Source organism: Acipenser ruthenus, chromosome 6, assembly GCF_902713425.1.
Source record: "Acipenser ruthenus chromosome 6, fAciRut3.2 maternal haplotype, whole genome shotgun sequence".
Lineage (NCBI taxonomy): Eukaryota > Metazoa > Chordata > Actinopteri > Acipenseriformes > Acipenseridae > Acipenser > Acipenser ruthenus.
In genome coordinates, this window is record NC_081194.1 from 24,277,508 (window position 1) to 24,294,669 (window position 17,162).

The window sequence follows — 17,162 nt, forward strand, 5'->3', positions numbered from 1 at the left end:
ATTTCTGCTGGACACCGCTGTAATGAAACTGAGATAATCCTAGAATATATTAAAGGCTGTCTGAAAATTAGTGGACTATGTCAATAATATGGTCAGATGTTAAAATAATTTGGCACTGAAATGATTAATGTTCACTGCAGCGGTGGCAGACTTGTGAAAAAAAGACAGGAATGGGTTTTTATAGTATGACACCTATGATCAACAAAGCAAATCACATACTATATAATTGTACCCAGTAGCAAGCCAGTATCTCCAATAGTTACCATCCAAAAATCAAAGTCACATGACCCTAATATGGCAACCATCTTGGGTCACAGGACAAAGTGAAGGGTACAGTTAGATTTTGCCTGAGGAGTTTTCCCAACATTGAAAATATGAAGTTTAAATGTCCGATTAAATATTTGAGATATTTGCAGAAGCAGATGTGGTGGCAGGTTTGTAAACTCGTACAAGCTCCTTAATTCATAACAATCAATAATTTACTGTGGTGTTTTGTGGGGCGAGTCGAAAAAGTGCTTTTCGCTCCGGTGCATATTCGAAATGCAGTACTTACTAAACACTATATTTAATGTATTAATCGTTCCAACAGAAGTATATTATAATAGCCTATATCTTAATTCTAAGTTATAACTTTGTTACATTCTGCATTTCATTTACAGGCAATAAAATACTATAACTGTAGTCGATGTACATTGATTTAGATTATCTTGTTTTGCCTGACTTTCGTAATCAAGTCACAATGCGGGTAACTTAATTAAATATTAAAACACCACACAAATAATGCAAGAACAAATACATTTGTTGTTCTCTATCACTGAGGATAGTATTTCTAATGCAGTCTTTTGACTAGCTGCTCTGCCATGATTTTCAGCAAACCTATTTATTTTCATTGTGGGATTACTATTGTCTCCTGCATTCATCTTGTGTTTAAGGACAGGCTAGAGCAAAGTTTGAAAAAGTGCAGAGCAAATCACACAGAACATTCTTTGATGCATTCCATACATCCATCTTGATCTTCAGTAATATGTAAACAAAATTATAAGATGCATGACCAAACATTACATATGTAAAGCCAATTCAGTTTAGTTTCCATCATAGGGAAGCTAAAACACATTATTGCAATAGGGCAGAAATACAGTAGGAGTAATGATGTCAAGGGCACCAGCACATTTTGGCACAAACTCAGAATATAGAGTAATCTGATTAGAATTCAGGGCATTACCAAATCAAATAATATATTCAACTTGTTTCTGAAATATGAGGTATTGAAAGTAAGTACAAATAACAAAAAAGTCAAAGCAAAAACAACATAGGACACTAAAAATGGAACAAACTATTTTAATACACAATATAAAGCAACAAAATGGGCTACATGTTATTGAAGCTTCTATTGCTATACATTATTAAGTGAAGCAAAATCCTATTTCTCAAAAAAAAAACAAAAAAAACACAAAACAAACAAAACAGAATAACACATTCTGTAAATGAAAAACAATACTGAAATTTTCCCCTGTAACTTGCATGGGAATTATGATGGAAATCTTAAGATGTGAACCCTGAAAAGAGGTGTAGACTATGGTAAGCAGCGCCAAAGTTACAGGACATGGTGTGTAAGAAGATATTAAACAGAACTTGAATTAGGGTGAATATCAAAGTGCAATATACTCTGCTTGTATAAACAAGGAACAGAGACATAAATAAAGCAAATGCAAAATTCCACATCTAATAGTATAAATGAATAACTTCAAGTATCTTCAAAGCATTTTCCCTTGTATGCTCTTAACTACTTATTTGATAAACTACTCCCTTAATACTACATTTCTGTGGTGTATTGAAATGTCCACAGGTTATAAAACAGAGATGACTCAAGTAAAACAATTAGGAAAATCAAATTAAATAAAAAGCCTCAGAAGTATTAAAACAGAAGCAAGACCCTTTTCATGAAGTCCTTTTTCATAATTGGCAATGGTATCGCTCAATAAAGCACTCACTTACTGCCATTACATTATCTGTTGCTAGAATTATACAGGTAGGATACAAAATATTTAACAAAAGGATACAAAATGCATTTTCATAAATAATGGATTATGATTTTTCTTTGTTCCATTTTTTTTTTTTGCAGTTTTTTATGGTAAATTAATAACATCATCTTAGTGTTAATGTAAGATTTAAACACCTCAATGAAATACACAAAAGTAAACATTTTAAATGTGTAAACTGTGCTTCAGTCTACGTGCACTCATTACGAAGGAAATAAAAGCCCATCCTTTGATCGCCACCATTTACCCCCCCAAAAAAATCTTTTTCAACATCACTTTAAACTGGATTTACTCTTCACACAAATGTTTGTGTGTGTGTTCCAGGGCCCACTGCTCCACTGCCTTTCTGTCACTTGCAATTACCTTCACAATACAACATATTCACAGAGCCCTTTTATTTTATAAACAGAAATATTGCACATAAAACATGACAAGCAGCCAACAAGTTTGCCTTTTTCTACAACAATAACAAAAATGTAACAGAATGGACTAAAACTTAAATAGGTCAATGAAGTGCTGTGGTGAAACTGGCATAAAGCAGTTATCTGGATCATTAGCAGTGCAGGGATGTCCCGAATCCTATAAAAGAAACATACTGCATCGTAAATCTGTTCAAGAGTTAGAAAACACTTCCAGTGTATATCAAAACAGTATTGCTTTAGATTTAGGCAAAATGTCAAACCACAAAACTAAAATCCTACAGTGTGTGTTCAAGTATTTTCACATTTGAAACATTAGGCAGGGAAAGCTTATTTTGATTTCAAGGATGAGGGCTGGCACTGTAGAGAACGTTATCAGAAGCTTTAGAAGCTGTGTACGAAGGATAAGTTCAATTTCAGCACCTTTTTTCGTGTTTGTTTGTTTTTTTTACAACAATATAACAAAATGCACACATGTATAAGCTATAACATATTTCTAGACAGAAGTATAGGACAATAGGATTTCTCAAAATTCTAAACAGATTTAAGATGAACTGTGATGAAAACTGATAAAGTACCTTGAATAATAAAGCAAGATGACAGTCCTTTGAGATCAGGGAGAAAGGAAAAGAGAAAGCATGAAGGGAAAACAGGAACAGGTTAAAGGGAGGGCAGCTTTTCTGACATATAATAATGTTAGGAGTATAATATTTGTATGTTACAAATATGGAGACCTAAATGATCCTTAGCAATCCTTGTAAAAGATTTGTATTAATTAAAAGCAGGTGTGCTGTGACAAAATCTACTGGGATAGTAGAGTCAACGCCCACCTCCCCTGTTCTGAATCTTGTTAGAGGTACCCGAGAATACTGTGGCTGTTGACAAGCGATTGCTTAACATGCTGTCGTACTCAGAAATCAGAGAATGTAATTCCACATAATTACCTCTATTTTAGGAATTGGTGCCTTCATCGTACCCTCTGAATGCCAGTTCTTGCTTGCCAAGGTAAACAGAATCAATCAAGCATTTTTTCTTACTTGCCCATTGTGATGTATTGTACCCCAACACTTCTGCTCATCCAGTTGATCATCAATCCGAGTTTGTCCAAAAGGTTTTAGTGTTATAGTGGCTCGCAAGTGGCTTTGGGTATGCTCGTGTTTTTGTGCTGACTTTGTTAAGACATCCTAGATTTGCTGTAGCCAGTGCTGTTCAATATCGCCTTTTCTACACTGAACAAAAGACAGTTCCAGCAGTTTAATTTTTTTAATTGACAGCTACTGGTAAGCCACGGATACCTTTCATAATTAGAATTTTGGAAGTGCCGAGTATCCCTTCCCTTCCTATGTCAGTTCGGGGATACCTGTGGTGTATACCTGCCTTGTTAACAATCTCCAGTTTTTTGGAGAAAGTTCTTCTTGAAAATTGATTTGTAGCCAAATTGACTACGATGTCTCTGTTGTCTGATGACATTTAAATAAAAGAAATGTGTAAAAAGCAATTCGAAACATTACTTCGAAGTTTAATATAATTTTTAATAACAGTCTCTATAATAAGCAATGTCGTGCGAAATTCAGCTATTCTTACACCGCTTACCCTATCATATTTATGTCCCGCCTCATCACTAATGATAGGACTGCCACGGAGAAAATGCAGTTCTTCTATTGGTTGATCGCATCACAGGCCCTTCAGGAAAGCATTAGAGTATGTTGCACAGCATATAAGTAAGCACTTTAAATTGACTGCTGTTGATGGTTTAGCTGGTGCTGTCTGGTAAGCAGAGAATACCTTGAAGGCCCTGATGGCACACCCCTGATTATAAGCAAATTCAGGACAGGTGGAAGGTAAAATGTGTTTGGTCCTTTCAGGTAAGTCATAAGGCTGTATGCAAATATATTTGTTAATAAGTAAACACAGACCACTATTTATTTAGAATGCAGTAACTTATCTTACGGCCCATAATATATCTGACCTATGGATTTTAGAATCAGAAGCAGCAGTTAATATGCAAAATAATAAAGTGGCAGGTTTAAATGCTGCACACTGACTGTTCAATAGCCATGTTCTGATTTTCCTACACCTACAGGCAGATTTATTTGAAAATTACATACTGAATGTATTTGGATAATACAGTATGTGAAAAAATTCCTTTAAGAAGGATTTATGGAAAAGGGATATAATTACATGATTTAATTCTGCTGGAGTAGGTTACAAAGAGAACCCTTAACTTGGAAACAAAGCACTACCTTCTGTCTATGTACGATGCACTTTTCACATGTTACACACACAGGGCTGGTCTGAAAATGCAAGTTGTTTTCTAGGAGAGTAGCAGGCTGACCAGCAGGCGAAATTGCTGTGGAGGCAGGTATGCTCTTATTTGCACTGCTTAGTCATCCATGCACAGCAGGTAAAGCTATATAATTGAAAAAATCTATACTTTTATAAAAATGGACTATAAAAGATTATTATGAAAGTAATTTAAACAGGAAATAGGATCAGAGGCTTTATGTAATAGTTCAGAATCTGGGATGTAATAAAATTGAAGGGCAACCAGAGTAAGTTGGCAGGGCATGGTAGACTAGCAGGAATGCAGCACAATGGAAAAAAATACAACTAGACAAGTAGGGGATAGTGGCATAGTAAGAGCATGATGCCATATTTTCAAAAAGTTAAGCAATTTGTTATTTGCAATCAAATGCAGAGAGACATTAAAATTGTAAGTTTGCTGCAAACTCACGATTATGAATGCATTATTTTCAGAAAGAAAGCAAAGGCTGCTATAAACCAGATGCTCTCGTTTAGTTGTCCTTCATGTGACAACTAGGGAAATAAGCAACAGGGTGAAGCAGTATCAAAAATACCCAGAACTTTATGACAAAGATCATTGCAATTATAAAGATACAGAGATGAAAGATAATATATGAGAGTCCATTTAGAAGGAACTGGATAAGCCTGCTATGTATGATTTATTGCCATATATGTCGAAATACAATCAGAGAAGACACTCAAATTTCCACATCATACTTTTGTCAATTGCAAATTTTAATAGTTTTATAAATCTGGCAGTTTTCAAACCTCTCACATTGCGGCTGGCATGTAGCGGCCTTAAGAATGCAAAAAGCACCACTAAGGAATAAAAAGGCACTCCTAGTATGACACTGCTGTTCCTCTAATACAGCATTTCATTTTACCTACCTTCCAAAAGAGAATGCTACAATGTCTGCAGAACTGCAACGTGTCACCATACTGTTCCTTCTTTGGGTAATATTTCTGAAGTGTGAAGTACATCAGTTTCCAGTCCACATGTCCCTTTTCTGACAACATTAAGTGCCTGCAGAACTAAAAAATATTTTCAAAAGGCATTACCTATATGAAAGACCAAAAGACAAAACAGTTTATATCTAGACTAAGCTATTTGGCCAATTCATACTGTGATCATTATATTGTTTAAATTTAACAGCTTAGTAATGTATAAGGAATAAAGCATATTTTCAGGCCACTCTTGTTCCCGATTTCCTAAGTAATTTAATAAGCAATCAACACCAATAGATGGGGGAAGAAGTTTTAACATTGAAGACAGTAAGTATGGCAATTGTTGTCATTTTAAATGTATCATGCAAATTTGAACCAAGCACAATATGTATATGTATTACAATATTACAAGTTACATGTTAAGTAGTAGCCGATGAAGATTACAGCCCTGCAGCTTCTCTAATGAAATGTTACAGTTAAAAGGTTGCTAAAAGAAAATAAAAAGGTTTTACCTTGCAATTTTTAGAATGTTGCACTCTATAATATGCCATGATTTCCCACATTCCAGAAAACACTTCTGTCCAGAGACAATTACACTGGTATGTGATGATGACTTACAAACATCTTAGTGGTGAATCTCTTGTATAGCTAATGGATCATTTTACAATGGCAGATGTCAGATCTGTCAGCTGTGACTTTTTTTTATAAAAGGGTGAATTATTATATGATCTTCTGGATACCTGGGATGTTATGTGATCCAGTACTTGACAGGTTTCACATTTGAAATGCACACTTTTCTTAAAGAAACAATCCGTCTGCTATGCTATTTAGCAGCCCTCATGGGTTCAAAGCACTACACGTGAAGTCTGATTTCCATTTTGCATCATTTCTATTAAACCCTTTATTCGATTGGTAAAATAATAACAAAATTAAAAAAGAAACACAACATACTGAAAGGCATGGTGAGCTTACTTGTTTCTCTGCAAAATGGTACTGGCAAAGTTTTTTCCACAGATGCCAGTCTTCGCTGAGCATGTGCAAAGTTGACGTCACTTGACCAAGGTTAACAATATCCCAGCCATCAGAAAACTTGTACAAAATGTTGTTTTGCATATGGAGTGGGAGGTCGTCAAGTGTAACACCATTGTTTACTTGCTGAATTAAAAAACAAAAACATGAAAATGAATGTAGGCAACTCACTGGTGGGTAATAAACATATACTACATTTTTATAGATATGTTACAGAAAATATTGCAATTTTTTTAATCGATTATGTAGCCTTTGTGGCTTTTTTTGTTGTTGTTTTTAATTCTCAGACCACAAAACACAACACCAAAAAGGAATGCAATGTGCAAACTCAAAAGCCCTTGTTTTGCAATTTTGAACAGAGCAAATTATCACGACTTGGTTAAGCCAGGCCAATCAATGGAAAATGGGAGGCAGAAAGGGTTAGCAAATTAAGAGAAACGGATTTCCCCTTTAATGTGGAATATTACTGTGCATGCATCTTCTATGTTTTTTTTTTATATTAACCACTTGAGCCCCAGGACAGGTACATCAGAAAAGAAAGTATTTGCAGTGCCATGCCGTACCTATACGTCAAGACCTGACATCTCTTTCAACCTGGTCTGTCAGTGTACATGCTGTATTGGCTGTGTTGGCACTGTGGAATGTTTGTTTTGCAGTTGGGGGGGGGGGTTGTCCAGTGACATTTTTATCCAATAGCATTTCATGCAAACATCCCATGCATATGTGAGTGCACTGAGAAAAATGGAAGATACAGCAGCATACCAGCAGCAAACTAAATGTGTCTATATAGTATTTAATTTGGTAGTTTATTTGCAGTATTACTTGTTTACCTTTATTTAATATTGGTATAACTTGCTTGTTATTATTGCAAACGACATTGTATGTCAGCATACAAGTTTGACTTAGAAACCGTTAGTAAAGAAGAGTCTGATGCATGATTAGGGGAATTTGAAAGCAATTGCCTACTTTTTTATTTAGTGAAAATGATAATGATGACGGCAAAGACAAAGACATAGAGCCAAAACCATCATTTGGTAACCACTCACACCAATAACAAAAATGGGAGTACTTCACAAACAGACAAAATAAATGAAGTCAAATAATGTAATGCGTTTTAGCTGATGTGATTGTATAATAAATCATAAATACTGAAACCTACAAGCTTTAAATGTGTTAATCTAAAGAAACGTATCTAGTAACAAATGTTTGGACATTAGTCTTCCGTGTTATGTAATATTTTTTCCTAGAAACAATGCTTCTATTTCAAATAGTCCACTTATATGCAGTATTCAATTGTTTTACATGATTTGTAGTTATTTTTACATTACAAAAAAAAAAAAAAAAAAATGGCAAGTTAAAAAATGGCAGAAGTCCAGTTCGTAAAGCCGATTTATCGGCTAATGGTGTTTATAGAGTTAGATGATTAACTTTTAGTCTGTCTTCAAAATCGCTTAGGTGAAAATAATAATGGGGCTACTCCCAACATTTCTTTGATGACACCAGATGGTAGAGCAGTCGTAAAAACTCAGGGATGTCTGATTTGCACCATTTGCACACACCCAACACCCCATAATTGGGAGCTAATAACCTTCAAAACTGTGCCCAAGTCACATTGTATTTTAGAGCATTCAATATATTTATTACCAAATTGACCAAAATTTAAAGTTTAATGAGTTGGGTACCTTGGGTATCTGAAAGTTGCTCAGCTGTTGCTGCCAGTTGAGTATTGTCTCTAAGCGACAGATCCATATATTGATGTTGCCCACCAACACTGACTTGCCTACTTCTCTGATAAGAATACAGAGTGTGGAACCAAGGTCTTGAAGGAGGTCTTTGATCAACCTAGGATTCTGCTGGTCTTCTAGGACTGCAAAACAAATAGCACATGCACCATGATCAGATTTTCCTGAACAAGTCCTGACCAAATTTTACTTCCTTTTGAATTTATAAGAAAACACCCTTTAATGCAAGATGTCTCAATGGTTTGGTTCTGGCCTCTCAAACTGTGCAAAATGAGGTCTCTTATAATACAGGATACTCTTCACACAAAATAACAATATAAAATTAGAAAATTGATCAGAGATTTCCTTTAACCTAACTTGTCAGATTAGGCGTTCCCTAATCTCAAATGTCATCATTAAAATTATGATTTATCTCTGTTCCAATTCAATCCACTGGTAAATATGCAAATACAACAGTTATGTAATTTACCTATTTTCTGCTCGATTAAAGAAAATCTCTGTTCTAGTACACACCCTCTGAACATTGTCTCTCAAAGTAGACTAAAGTCTTCTTCTCGCAACAACAATAGTGTTAATACACTAACCACAGCAGCAATAGCAACTAGTCTCCAGTTTGAATGGCAAGTTGTAGAAATCAAACAACTGGATGCAGGCCGATTACTTTCATCAACTTTATTTCAGCATATCACAATGACACAGGCATTTGTTCTCTAACAAAGCCAGGTGGCTTTTACGTGTTTCACATCTAAGAGGTAAATAAAAACAAATAGATCACAAAATATGTTCATATTTGTGTACAAAGTGCCTGAACCGATTTTTAAAATATTAACTTATTATTTAGGCTATTGGAAATAGCAATGATGGGGCATTGTCCACTGCTGGTAATTAAAAGCTTGATACAGCATATAACCCAGAGATTAACAGTCTCAGAATTAACCATGTCAACTGGTATAATGAAGCCTGAAGGCTACCAGACCACAGCTGGAATTCTGAGCAAACCGTTACTTGTGGAATATTGAGGAAAACATTTGCATTCATTAGGAACTAAAACTAGTACTGTATACAATTACGAAAAAAACAAAAAGAAAAACTTTAAATCTAAATTTGTTTGAACACATTTTCCTCATAATAGGGTTTTACCATCTGTTAAGGCCCTTCTCATTGCATTAAATGCCATTGCCTTTGGCTCGGGCAATTATTGTTTAATTACGAAGTAGACAGGAACTACTCAGAAAACACAACTGGTTGCTTTGACAATGTATGACTCTTGAATACATGGCCATGACAGGCATGTTTTACCTCGATAAAACAAATAAAATGGCAATCTAAATTACAAATGTTGGAATTGGGCAGGCTGGACCTATGAGGGCAGTTAAATCCTGCCCACATGGAAGGTATGAGTACAACACTCATCTCAAAGCATGCTGGCCTGCAGTACTGACCTTTCCAGAAGTTAAACCAAAGTGGAAGTGAAACAGTTAATTTTAACTGGCCAACACCTGTAATGGAACTTGACAGAGGATCATGGAATACAGCTGTTTATCAAATACAAAGACAATATCCATCAAAATCAGAGGTAAGCATCAGGGTCACCAACATATTTAGGGGCCGATGTAAAGATATGTTCCAAGTGATTTGCGGTTGCAAAACACAAATATTGCTGCCAAAAAATGTGTTTACTTTAGCAGTCACAAAAAATGCGGTGTTATGTAAACAATGTTTTTCACCTGCTGTTCTGTACCCGCTATCAAATTAGCACTTTGCCATCATTAATCCATTTAAATGGTATTGAATTACATACAAATGAAGAAATGAGCACTAAATTGGGTGGAGGTCTGGAATACTAAGTGGGCACAAACATTATAATGAGATGTAAGGACTTAGCCTTGCACTTGGGCAATTGCTGACCCTCCAAAAACGTATAAGGTGCAAACCATTGTAGAAGCAAGTAATTAAGAGCTCACACATTCTGGATTCTCTAAGCACCTGTAAAATAAATGCAGATAATTCACTGCAAAGAACATATTAATTAAATTAGGACGGGAGAGGGAAAATCTTCAGTGTTTTGCACCGCAGTGATTCTTCATGAACACAACGCTGCTACAAATGCAATACAATGACAACATATGTTCAACAAATCGCACTATTTGAACCTGAACTACATGCAGGACTGTTCTGTGTACTTGTTCATTTACACTTTTGATAGTTCTGCGAGATTTGTAGGCTTCAGACAGTCTCAGCTGAAAACGCATAACTTAAAAATAATAATAATAATAATAATAATACAAATTTTAAAAAAAAGCCACAGCGTTAAAATCTTCCACCCCAGGTGTATACTGTAGATGTAAGCAAGCCAAAACTAAATGAGTCGTTGCACAATGGAGGACATTGTTCTGGCTGAAAAACAACCGGACTGCTTTAAAAAATCCTGCAACAGAACTGAGAGGGTAAAGTCAGCAACGTCGGCTGGTGTCTGATCTATTGCAAAGTACTGTTTAACATCCTTGACAGAAAGCTTGTGAGATTTACCTTAATGAGTAACGTTTGTTTACTAAAACAAATTCTTTATTTCAGTTTTAAATTTCCATTTAATCAAAGCGTATCTTAAGGAGACAGTTTTAAAAATGCACCAAAACATTCAAAATTGTTATTACAAGACAATATAAAAAAAATGTAGACACATCTTTTATATGGCAAAATGTCAATTTTCTATGTTGGGATATAGTGGCTATGGCCTGCGACACTGGGTGATGACACTAGTGAGCAATGCAGAAACCGAAGCTCAAGTTTGCTACAAACAAGCCCATGTAGCAACGCAACGTGTCATCGAGAGAAGTTTTGGCAAGCAGAAGAGTCTGTTTTTCTGCCTGGACCATAGTGGGATGCCCTCATCATGTATGCATGTATTAAGGTCTGTACAATCTCATACAGTGCCTACTGCTCTTTGTACTCTTAACTCGCCTCACCTCTGGGCTGTAAATGTGGCCGCTATTGCGACCCTCATTATCATGACTGCGGCTCATTATTTGTGCGTGTCGAGTAATTAATCCAGTAGATATGACGCGAAAGTTTATGTTGAAGTAGTGATTTACAAAAACAAATATAGTAATGGGAAGCAGGGAATCAAAATGTATCGATCTTTGATGCTTTTTTTTTTTCTTTTTTTAAGTCTTACCCTTTCGAACAATCTTCTCCAGAACATTGAAGTAGTTTTTTTGAGCAGCTCCACTCAAAGATGTTAACTGGGATTTTGCAATTAGCTGCACCAACTAAAAACCAAACAAAACATATGTTAAAACAGCAGGCTCGGCATCATGCAGATGTAGCACTAGAGATTTCAGTATTTTTTAAAGCACTGGTTATTGTTGCAATTACTACCTTCACAAAGTACTGACTTGAGGATTCCTCATCTGTGTTTGGGGGATTTGCTGTAAACTATGTTGAAATATACTGTATAATATTGCTTTAAATGGTATTAAAAGTTCTATATATATTTTGACCTGTCCTAATTAAATAAACAAAAATAAAAGCAACCTGTTATATTTAACATAATAATAATAATAATAATAATAATAATAATAATAATAATAATAATAATAATAATAATAATAATAATAAAAAATTTATTATTATTATTATTATTATTATTTCTTAGCAGACGCCCTTATCCAGGGCGACTTACAATCGTAACAAATACATTTCAAGTATCACAGTACAATTAATAATACAATAATACAATTAAGAGCATAATAAATAGCCACTTACTTTAACAACATAGTTGAACCTTCGGATATCTTTTATAGCACTGGAAAAATCCAAGCGGTTAAAAGCTTCTCCTAATGTACAGTAACCATGTCTCTGAAAACAGGATTAAAGCAGAATGTTTGACTTCAGAGACTGGATTTACATTAAAATAAAAGCTTGGAAAATGTGTTTATATTGGAACACTCACTTCTCTCGTGCTTTCCTTTTGAACATAAATCCACTTCTCCTGATAGTAAACTTAGGCAAAAAAAAATTATGTTAACAAAAAAAAATATATATATATATAATAAACTATTAAATGTATCAAACAGCTGGTAAAAATAAAATGTTTCACCTTGAGAGAGCTACATATTTCATCCCTTTCCTATTTATAGTAAATACAATATTAAGTCACTATCTCAAAATGCTTCTGAAATATGGTGGTGGCAGCTTTGTAAAGGTCATTTTTCTTGCACGACAGTCCTTGACCATGAGGACCGCAGAATACAAGCGAGTCCCAAGATTAAAACTGAAATCTCAATAGATTATTTTTCACAGTGTTTGTTTATTTTCATTTGTTCATTTGTAAGAGCCGCCAGAAGAGCAGCACTAGAATTAAAATGTATTCCTACAGAAAGTGTTCATTGAATGAACCTGTGTTTTTGAAGGAAGTTTGCTCCAACTCCTTTAAAAATAAAAAAAAATAAAAAAAATACTTACATTGGGATTTTGCATTGTTGTTGAAATGATCTTTTTTTCTTTTTTTGGCTGCAACTTCACAATCTTCACCAGTAAACAGATTTTCCTTATTTTCATCTTGCAACCTAATTGGATACATAATACATTGAACATTGATCAGTCCATGTAATTTTAAATATCAATACTTTCCAGCACTTTGAATTTTGAACTTTAAAACTGCATCAAGTTCTGAAAATAAAAAAGGAATGTGTGAAACAACCATGTGATTACCAAGCCCCCAGTGGCAGCAATCTCTTACCAGAGATCTACTTTAAATTACGTAGCTTGCTGTGGAGTTTAAAATGAGTTACCAAGGATATTTTATCCAGTTAAGAGACAAACTAATCTTGGTTGACATTTGATGAAATCTGTATTGTTGAAGATACAACAGCAGGGGAGTTCTAACTATCAAAATGTAATGGACAGCTGGCAGTAACGAATCTAAGAAGCTAAACAGATTTCAGAGATTCTTTCTCTCATATATAAATATTCAATCATTAAAAGTAATTGACCCCTGTTGTACAGGTCAAAAAGCACGCAAGAATACATATTATGGATTTGCCACAATCTTCAAAACAGACATTTGTGGATTGATGAATTGTATGGGATACTTCACACATGCAGCACTACGGACAGGTGCATCATCTTCCTGAAACAAGCTGTCATCTTAAATGTCAAAATTATCCATAAAGTAGTCATTTTACCAGCCAGAGCTATCAGTCCATGACAGCAGAATGTTGTTACCCATGCTAATTGCTACTGTAGACCAGTACAAGAGAGATAAAAAGCACCCTCTCCACAGCCATTAATACAATTTATTTTTCAATATATTCAAACAAATATATACCCTACTGTACGGGTCAATTTGCATGAGAAATATCCACTTTTTTTTTTTTTTGACCAATTCTTTATTTCTGTTCTGTACCACAGGTTAAATACAATCTGTACCCGTTGCATTAAAACAAACATCCTTCATATGGACTGTATTAACATTTTCAAAGTTGATAAGCCTATGAAGGTGTGGTAATAATTAAATGGAAACACAGTACATGTTCTATCCCCATTCATCAAATAAATTACATGAAAGGCATACCATGCAAATTATCAGCATTCTGAAGATCAAAAGTGTTCAACAATATGCAATAAGTCAAACACTGAATTAAGTGCAGCTGACTGATGCAGTAGCAGCTGTTCTATTACATAATGAACTGGCTGATCACTAAAATCTGACAGTGATTTAACAAATTTCAAAAACAAACCACAGTGCTAATCCAAGCCTTTATTTTTATCTGCAAAATGAAGGTTGAAGGACTGTATAATCCTGGTTTGGACAGGAACCAAATCCCTCAAATTAAAATGTACTAGATAAATTTGATTTTCAAAAATGTTAACCAAATATATTAAACTCATTAAATAAGTTCCCAATACCATAATATTGGGGGGGGGGGGGGATACATAAAGGATGTTATGTGGGTTAAAAAATGAGTACACCGTAAAGCGAAAGCGAGATATACTACATTATGTTTTTATTGTGTTTTATCATTAACAATACCAAAAATCTAAGGTGAACCGTGATGTGTGTTTCGTTTTGGAAACAGAAAAGTCATAGAACAGTTAATAGCCCAAGTCTGTCAGATTAAAAATAACAAGCAAGATGCTAACCATGCTGCCACAGCTCTAAATACCCACGCCATTTGGGCTGCCACTTTCAAACGTGTAAAACTAAAAAAAAGTTTGACACACAAGCTGCTGAAAAGTAAGAATCATTTAACTGTAGCTGAATGTACTTACTCAATGGCATCCAAATTCCCATGTTCCCTTTTCTAAAATAAAACTAGGTTAGTTAAGATTAAATAGTGTAGGCAGCATTTAAAAAACAGTGGTGTAATGCTGTAGAAAGGAACTCCCAATAATTACAGGTTACAAATATACAATTTTATCAAATTGTATCTGAAAGTGAAACTGATGATGTGGTTATGTTTTTCCTGTACATCAACACAGAACCCCCTGGTCTGAGATTAATTTTAATTTAGAGTATAAACATATATAAAATAGTATACCCTAATCCAAAAATAATTTTCCCAAAACAGTGAACTGTACTTTATGTTTTTAAACATGACAATACTGCAGTTGAGTATATTCACCAAACATAAATTTGTTTAAATTTTGCATTAACGCAACCTGTGTTTTATGCTTATTTTATAAGTTAACTATCTTTATGTATGTGGGGTGCATTTGCACCCCATTACGCCTTCTGTGTGAGCTCAATTTTTGTCACCAACAAAGGGTTAATCTAAAAAGCTAGGGACTGGACACATGACCTTGAAATACAAAGGGCACCTTTGGCAAGCATTATGCTAAATCTTAGAAAACATATGTTTTGTTTGACAAATTATTTATCCACAAACAGTAACAGCTGAACGAAAAGATAAGTAACCTGCTGTCAGACCGCTTCCTTGTTTTTATTTTAGGTATGTATGTTTCAGTGATGTGAAAATATTACCCATACAATTGCAATGGATCACATTGTCAAAGTGTTTACAAAACTAGAACTACCAAGTAGTACCATGAAAAAGTACTCTCAAATTGGTTGTATTTAACATGGTTTTGTTTTCATTTCTGTACTTTGTAGCACAAAAACTGTTCATGGCCTTTAACATCAACCACTTGATCCTTATTCTGTACAATATGAATTACTTTCTCAGCTTTTATGCAAATAATTCCTTAGCCCAACAAATTGCAGCCTAAAAAAAGTTAGCCATTATGACCTAAATCCTGATACTCACAAAACCGGTGCTGTATTATGTCTATAACAAGTTTTAAAGGTGCATGGGTATGCATACCGAGACAGTGGATAACTACATCTGAATAGTACTGCTAACGCAAGTTACAGTGATTCTGTTAATGTCTATGGATGGGGGTGCAAGTAGAAAAGGAGGGGTTATTCAACCTAAAGTCAATGTGACAACATTGCTGTTTTTGGCATCTTATGGAGGTGTGACTACATACTTTTCTTTTGGTGACAGCCTCCATGTGCAGATTTCCATGTTGCTGCTTGTGTACAGTACTTTATGCACCCCCACTTCAAGATAACTTTGAATGTCAACCCTAGGCAAAGGTCAAGTGGTGTTCAATGGGGGCTACATTTACAACAACTGAGTTCACCTTGACTCCTTAAAGAAGTGTCTCCTATTGGGTGAATATAACATGCATTTAATGAGGCGTGTATTTTAGGAACTCAAGAAAAAATGTGCACAACTTCATTTTTAAAACAAGAAATGCATCAATTATTTCTGATCACACGGTTACTACTTACTCTTTCAGTTCTAGCTCGGTATTGTTGTCTTCCAAATCATGGTTAAAAAACTCAAAGCGTTTCCAGCCATCCTCAGTTTTTACCCAGCTCCATCCAGGAGACCTCCAATCCTGACCCAAGAATGGCATTCTTCACCTACGAATACAATTTACACGAACACAAAGGAAAATAAATAAATAGCAATCTTTATCTCCGTGCACAGGAAATTACAAGTTTAGGTGGACACAGTAAAGCCATTATTAGTAGGAAGTTATTTTGCCGTACCTGTTACGTTATAAAGCTTTTGTGATGACAAAATTGTAATTTGAATCAAATTTTGCGAACAGATTCAACCTTCTGGCATATAGTACTTAGAAATACACTGGTTACAGTCGTTCACAAAAACATCCCGTCTAGTCTGCAAAAAACTGAAATTATATCATTAAAAAAAAGACAGCATTGGCGGACTAAGAAAAACAAAAACGCAAGGCAGCACCAACCCATGGGTTGTCAGCATAAAGAAAACTTTATATTACGTCTTATTATAAGGTAACGGTTTATAAACTATTTGTGATAAATAACACTACTGTTTTTAATACCACACTATCTATCTTTGTAGTTTCTCAAACACTTTGTCTTTCTCCCACAATTGTTGACGGAAGTAAACATATCTGCAATGGAATGTGTAACGCCTACTCGCTTATTTTTATTGGCCAGGGATTCCCTATTTACGGTGTTGCTACCCGATTTCGAAGTTCTCATTGGGCGGTGGGGTTCTCAATCATGTGGCGTTCAACGGGCAATGTTTTGTTAAGAGATCCGTGGCACACGTGACTTCAAGTCTTGCACATATCACTGTGTTTTGGTTGCGTTATGGGGAATTAGAGTGATCTTGCGATTTGGTAAA

General features: G+C 34.9%; 1 protein-coding gene across 2 annotated transcripts; it reads right to left on the reverse strand.

Annotated features, from left to right (window-relative positions):
- Positions 1-1,324: 1,324 nt before the first annotated feature.
- Positions 1,325-16,949, reverse strand: fbxo25 (F-box protein 25). Of its 2 annotated transcripts, XM_034018326.3 has the most exons (11): positions 16,541-16,949; positions 16,277-16,411; positions 12,943-13,046; positions 12,431-12,480; positions 12,244-12,336; positions 11,654-11,747; positions 8,419-8,603; positions 6,680-6,862; positions 5,651-5,794; positions 3,037-3,063; positions 1,325-2,618 (listed from the first exon to the last, which is right to left on the reverse strand). In XM_034018326.3, the coding sequence occupies exons 2-11, from the start codon at positions 16,402-16,404 to the stop codon at positions 2,529-2,531; spliced, it is 1,098 nt and encodes a 365-aa protein (XP_033874217.3). In that variant the 5' UTR covers positions 16,405-16,411; positions 16,541-16,949; the 3' UTR covers positions 1,325-2,528. The 2 variants fall into 2 exon arrangements, with proteins under 2 accessions (XP_033874217.3, XP_033874218.3); XM_034018327.3 differs by lacking the exon at positions 3,037-3,063.
- Positions 16,950-17,162: the final 213 nt, after the last annotated feature.

What these genes read in the sequence shown, in the direction of transcription:
- fbxo25 (XM_034018326.3), bottom strand. Translation starts at nt 16,404, where the DNA reads ATGCCATTCTTGGGTCAGGATTGGAGGTCTCCTGGATGGAGCTGGGTA. An exon ending in GGAGAAGATTGTTCGAAAGG is followed by an intron (nt 8,604 to 11,653) that starts GTAAGACTTAAA and finishes TTTGTTTTGCAG; the next exon opens with TCCTAGAAGACCAGCAGAAT. An exon ending in GCAACTTTCAGATACCCAAG is followed by an intron (nt 6,863 to 8,418) that starts GTACCCAACTCA and finishes TTTTTAATTCAG; the next exon opens with CAAGTAAACAATGGTGTTAC.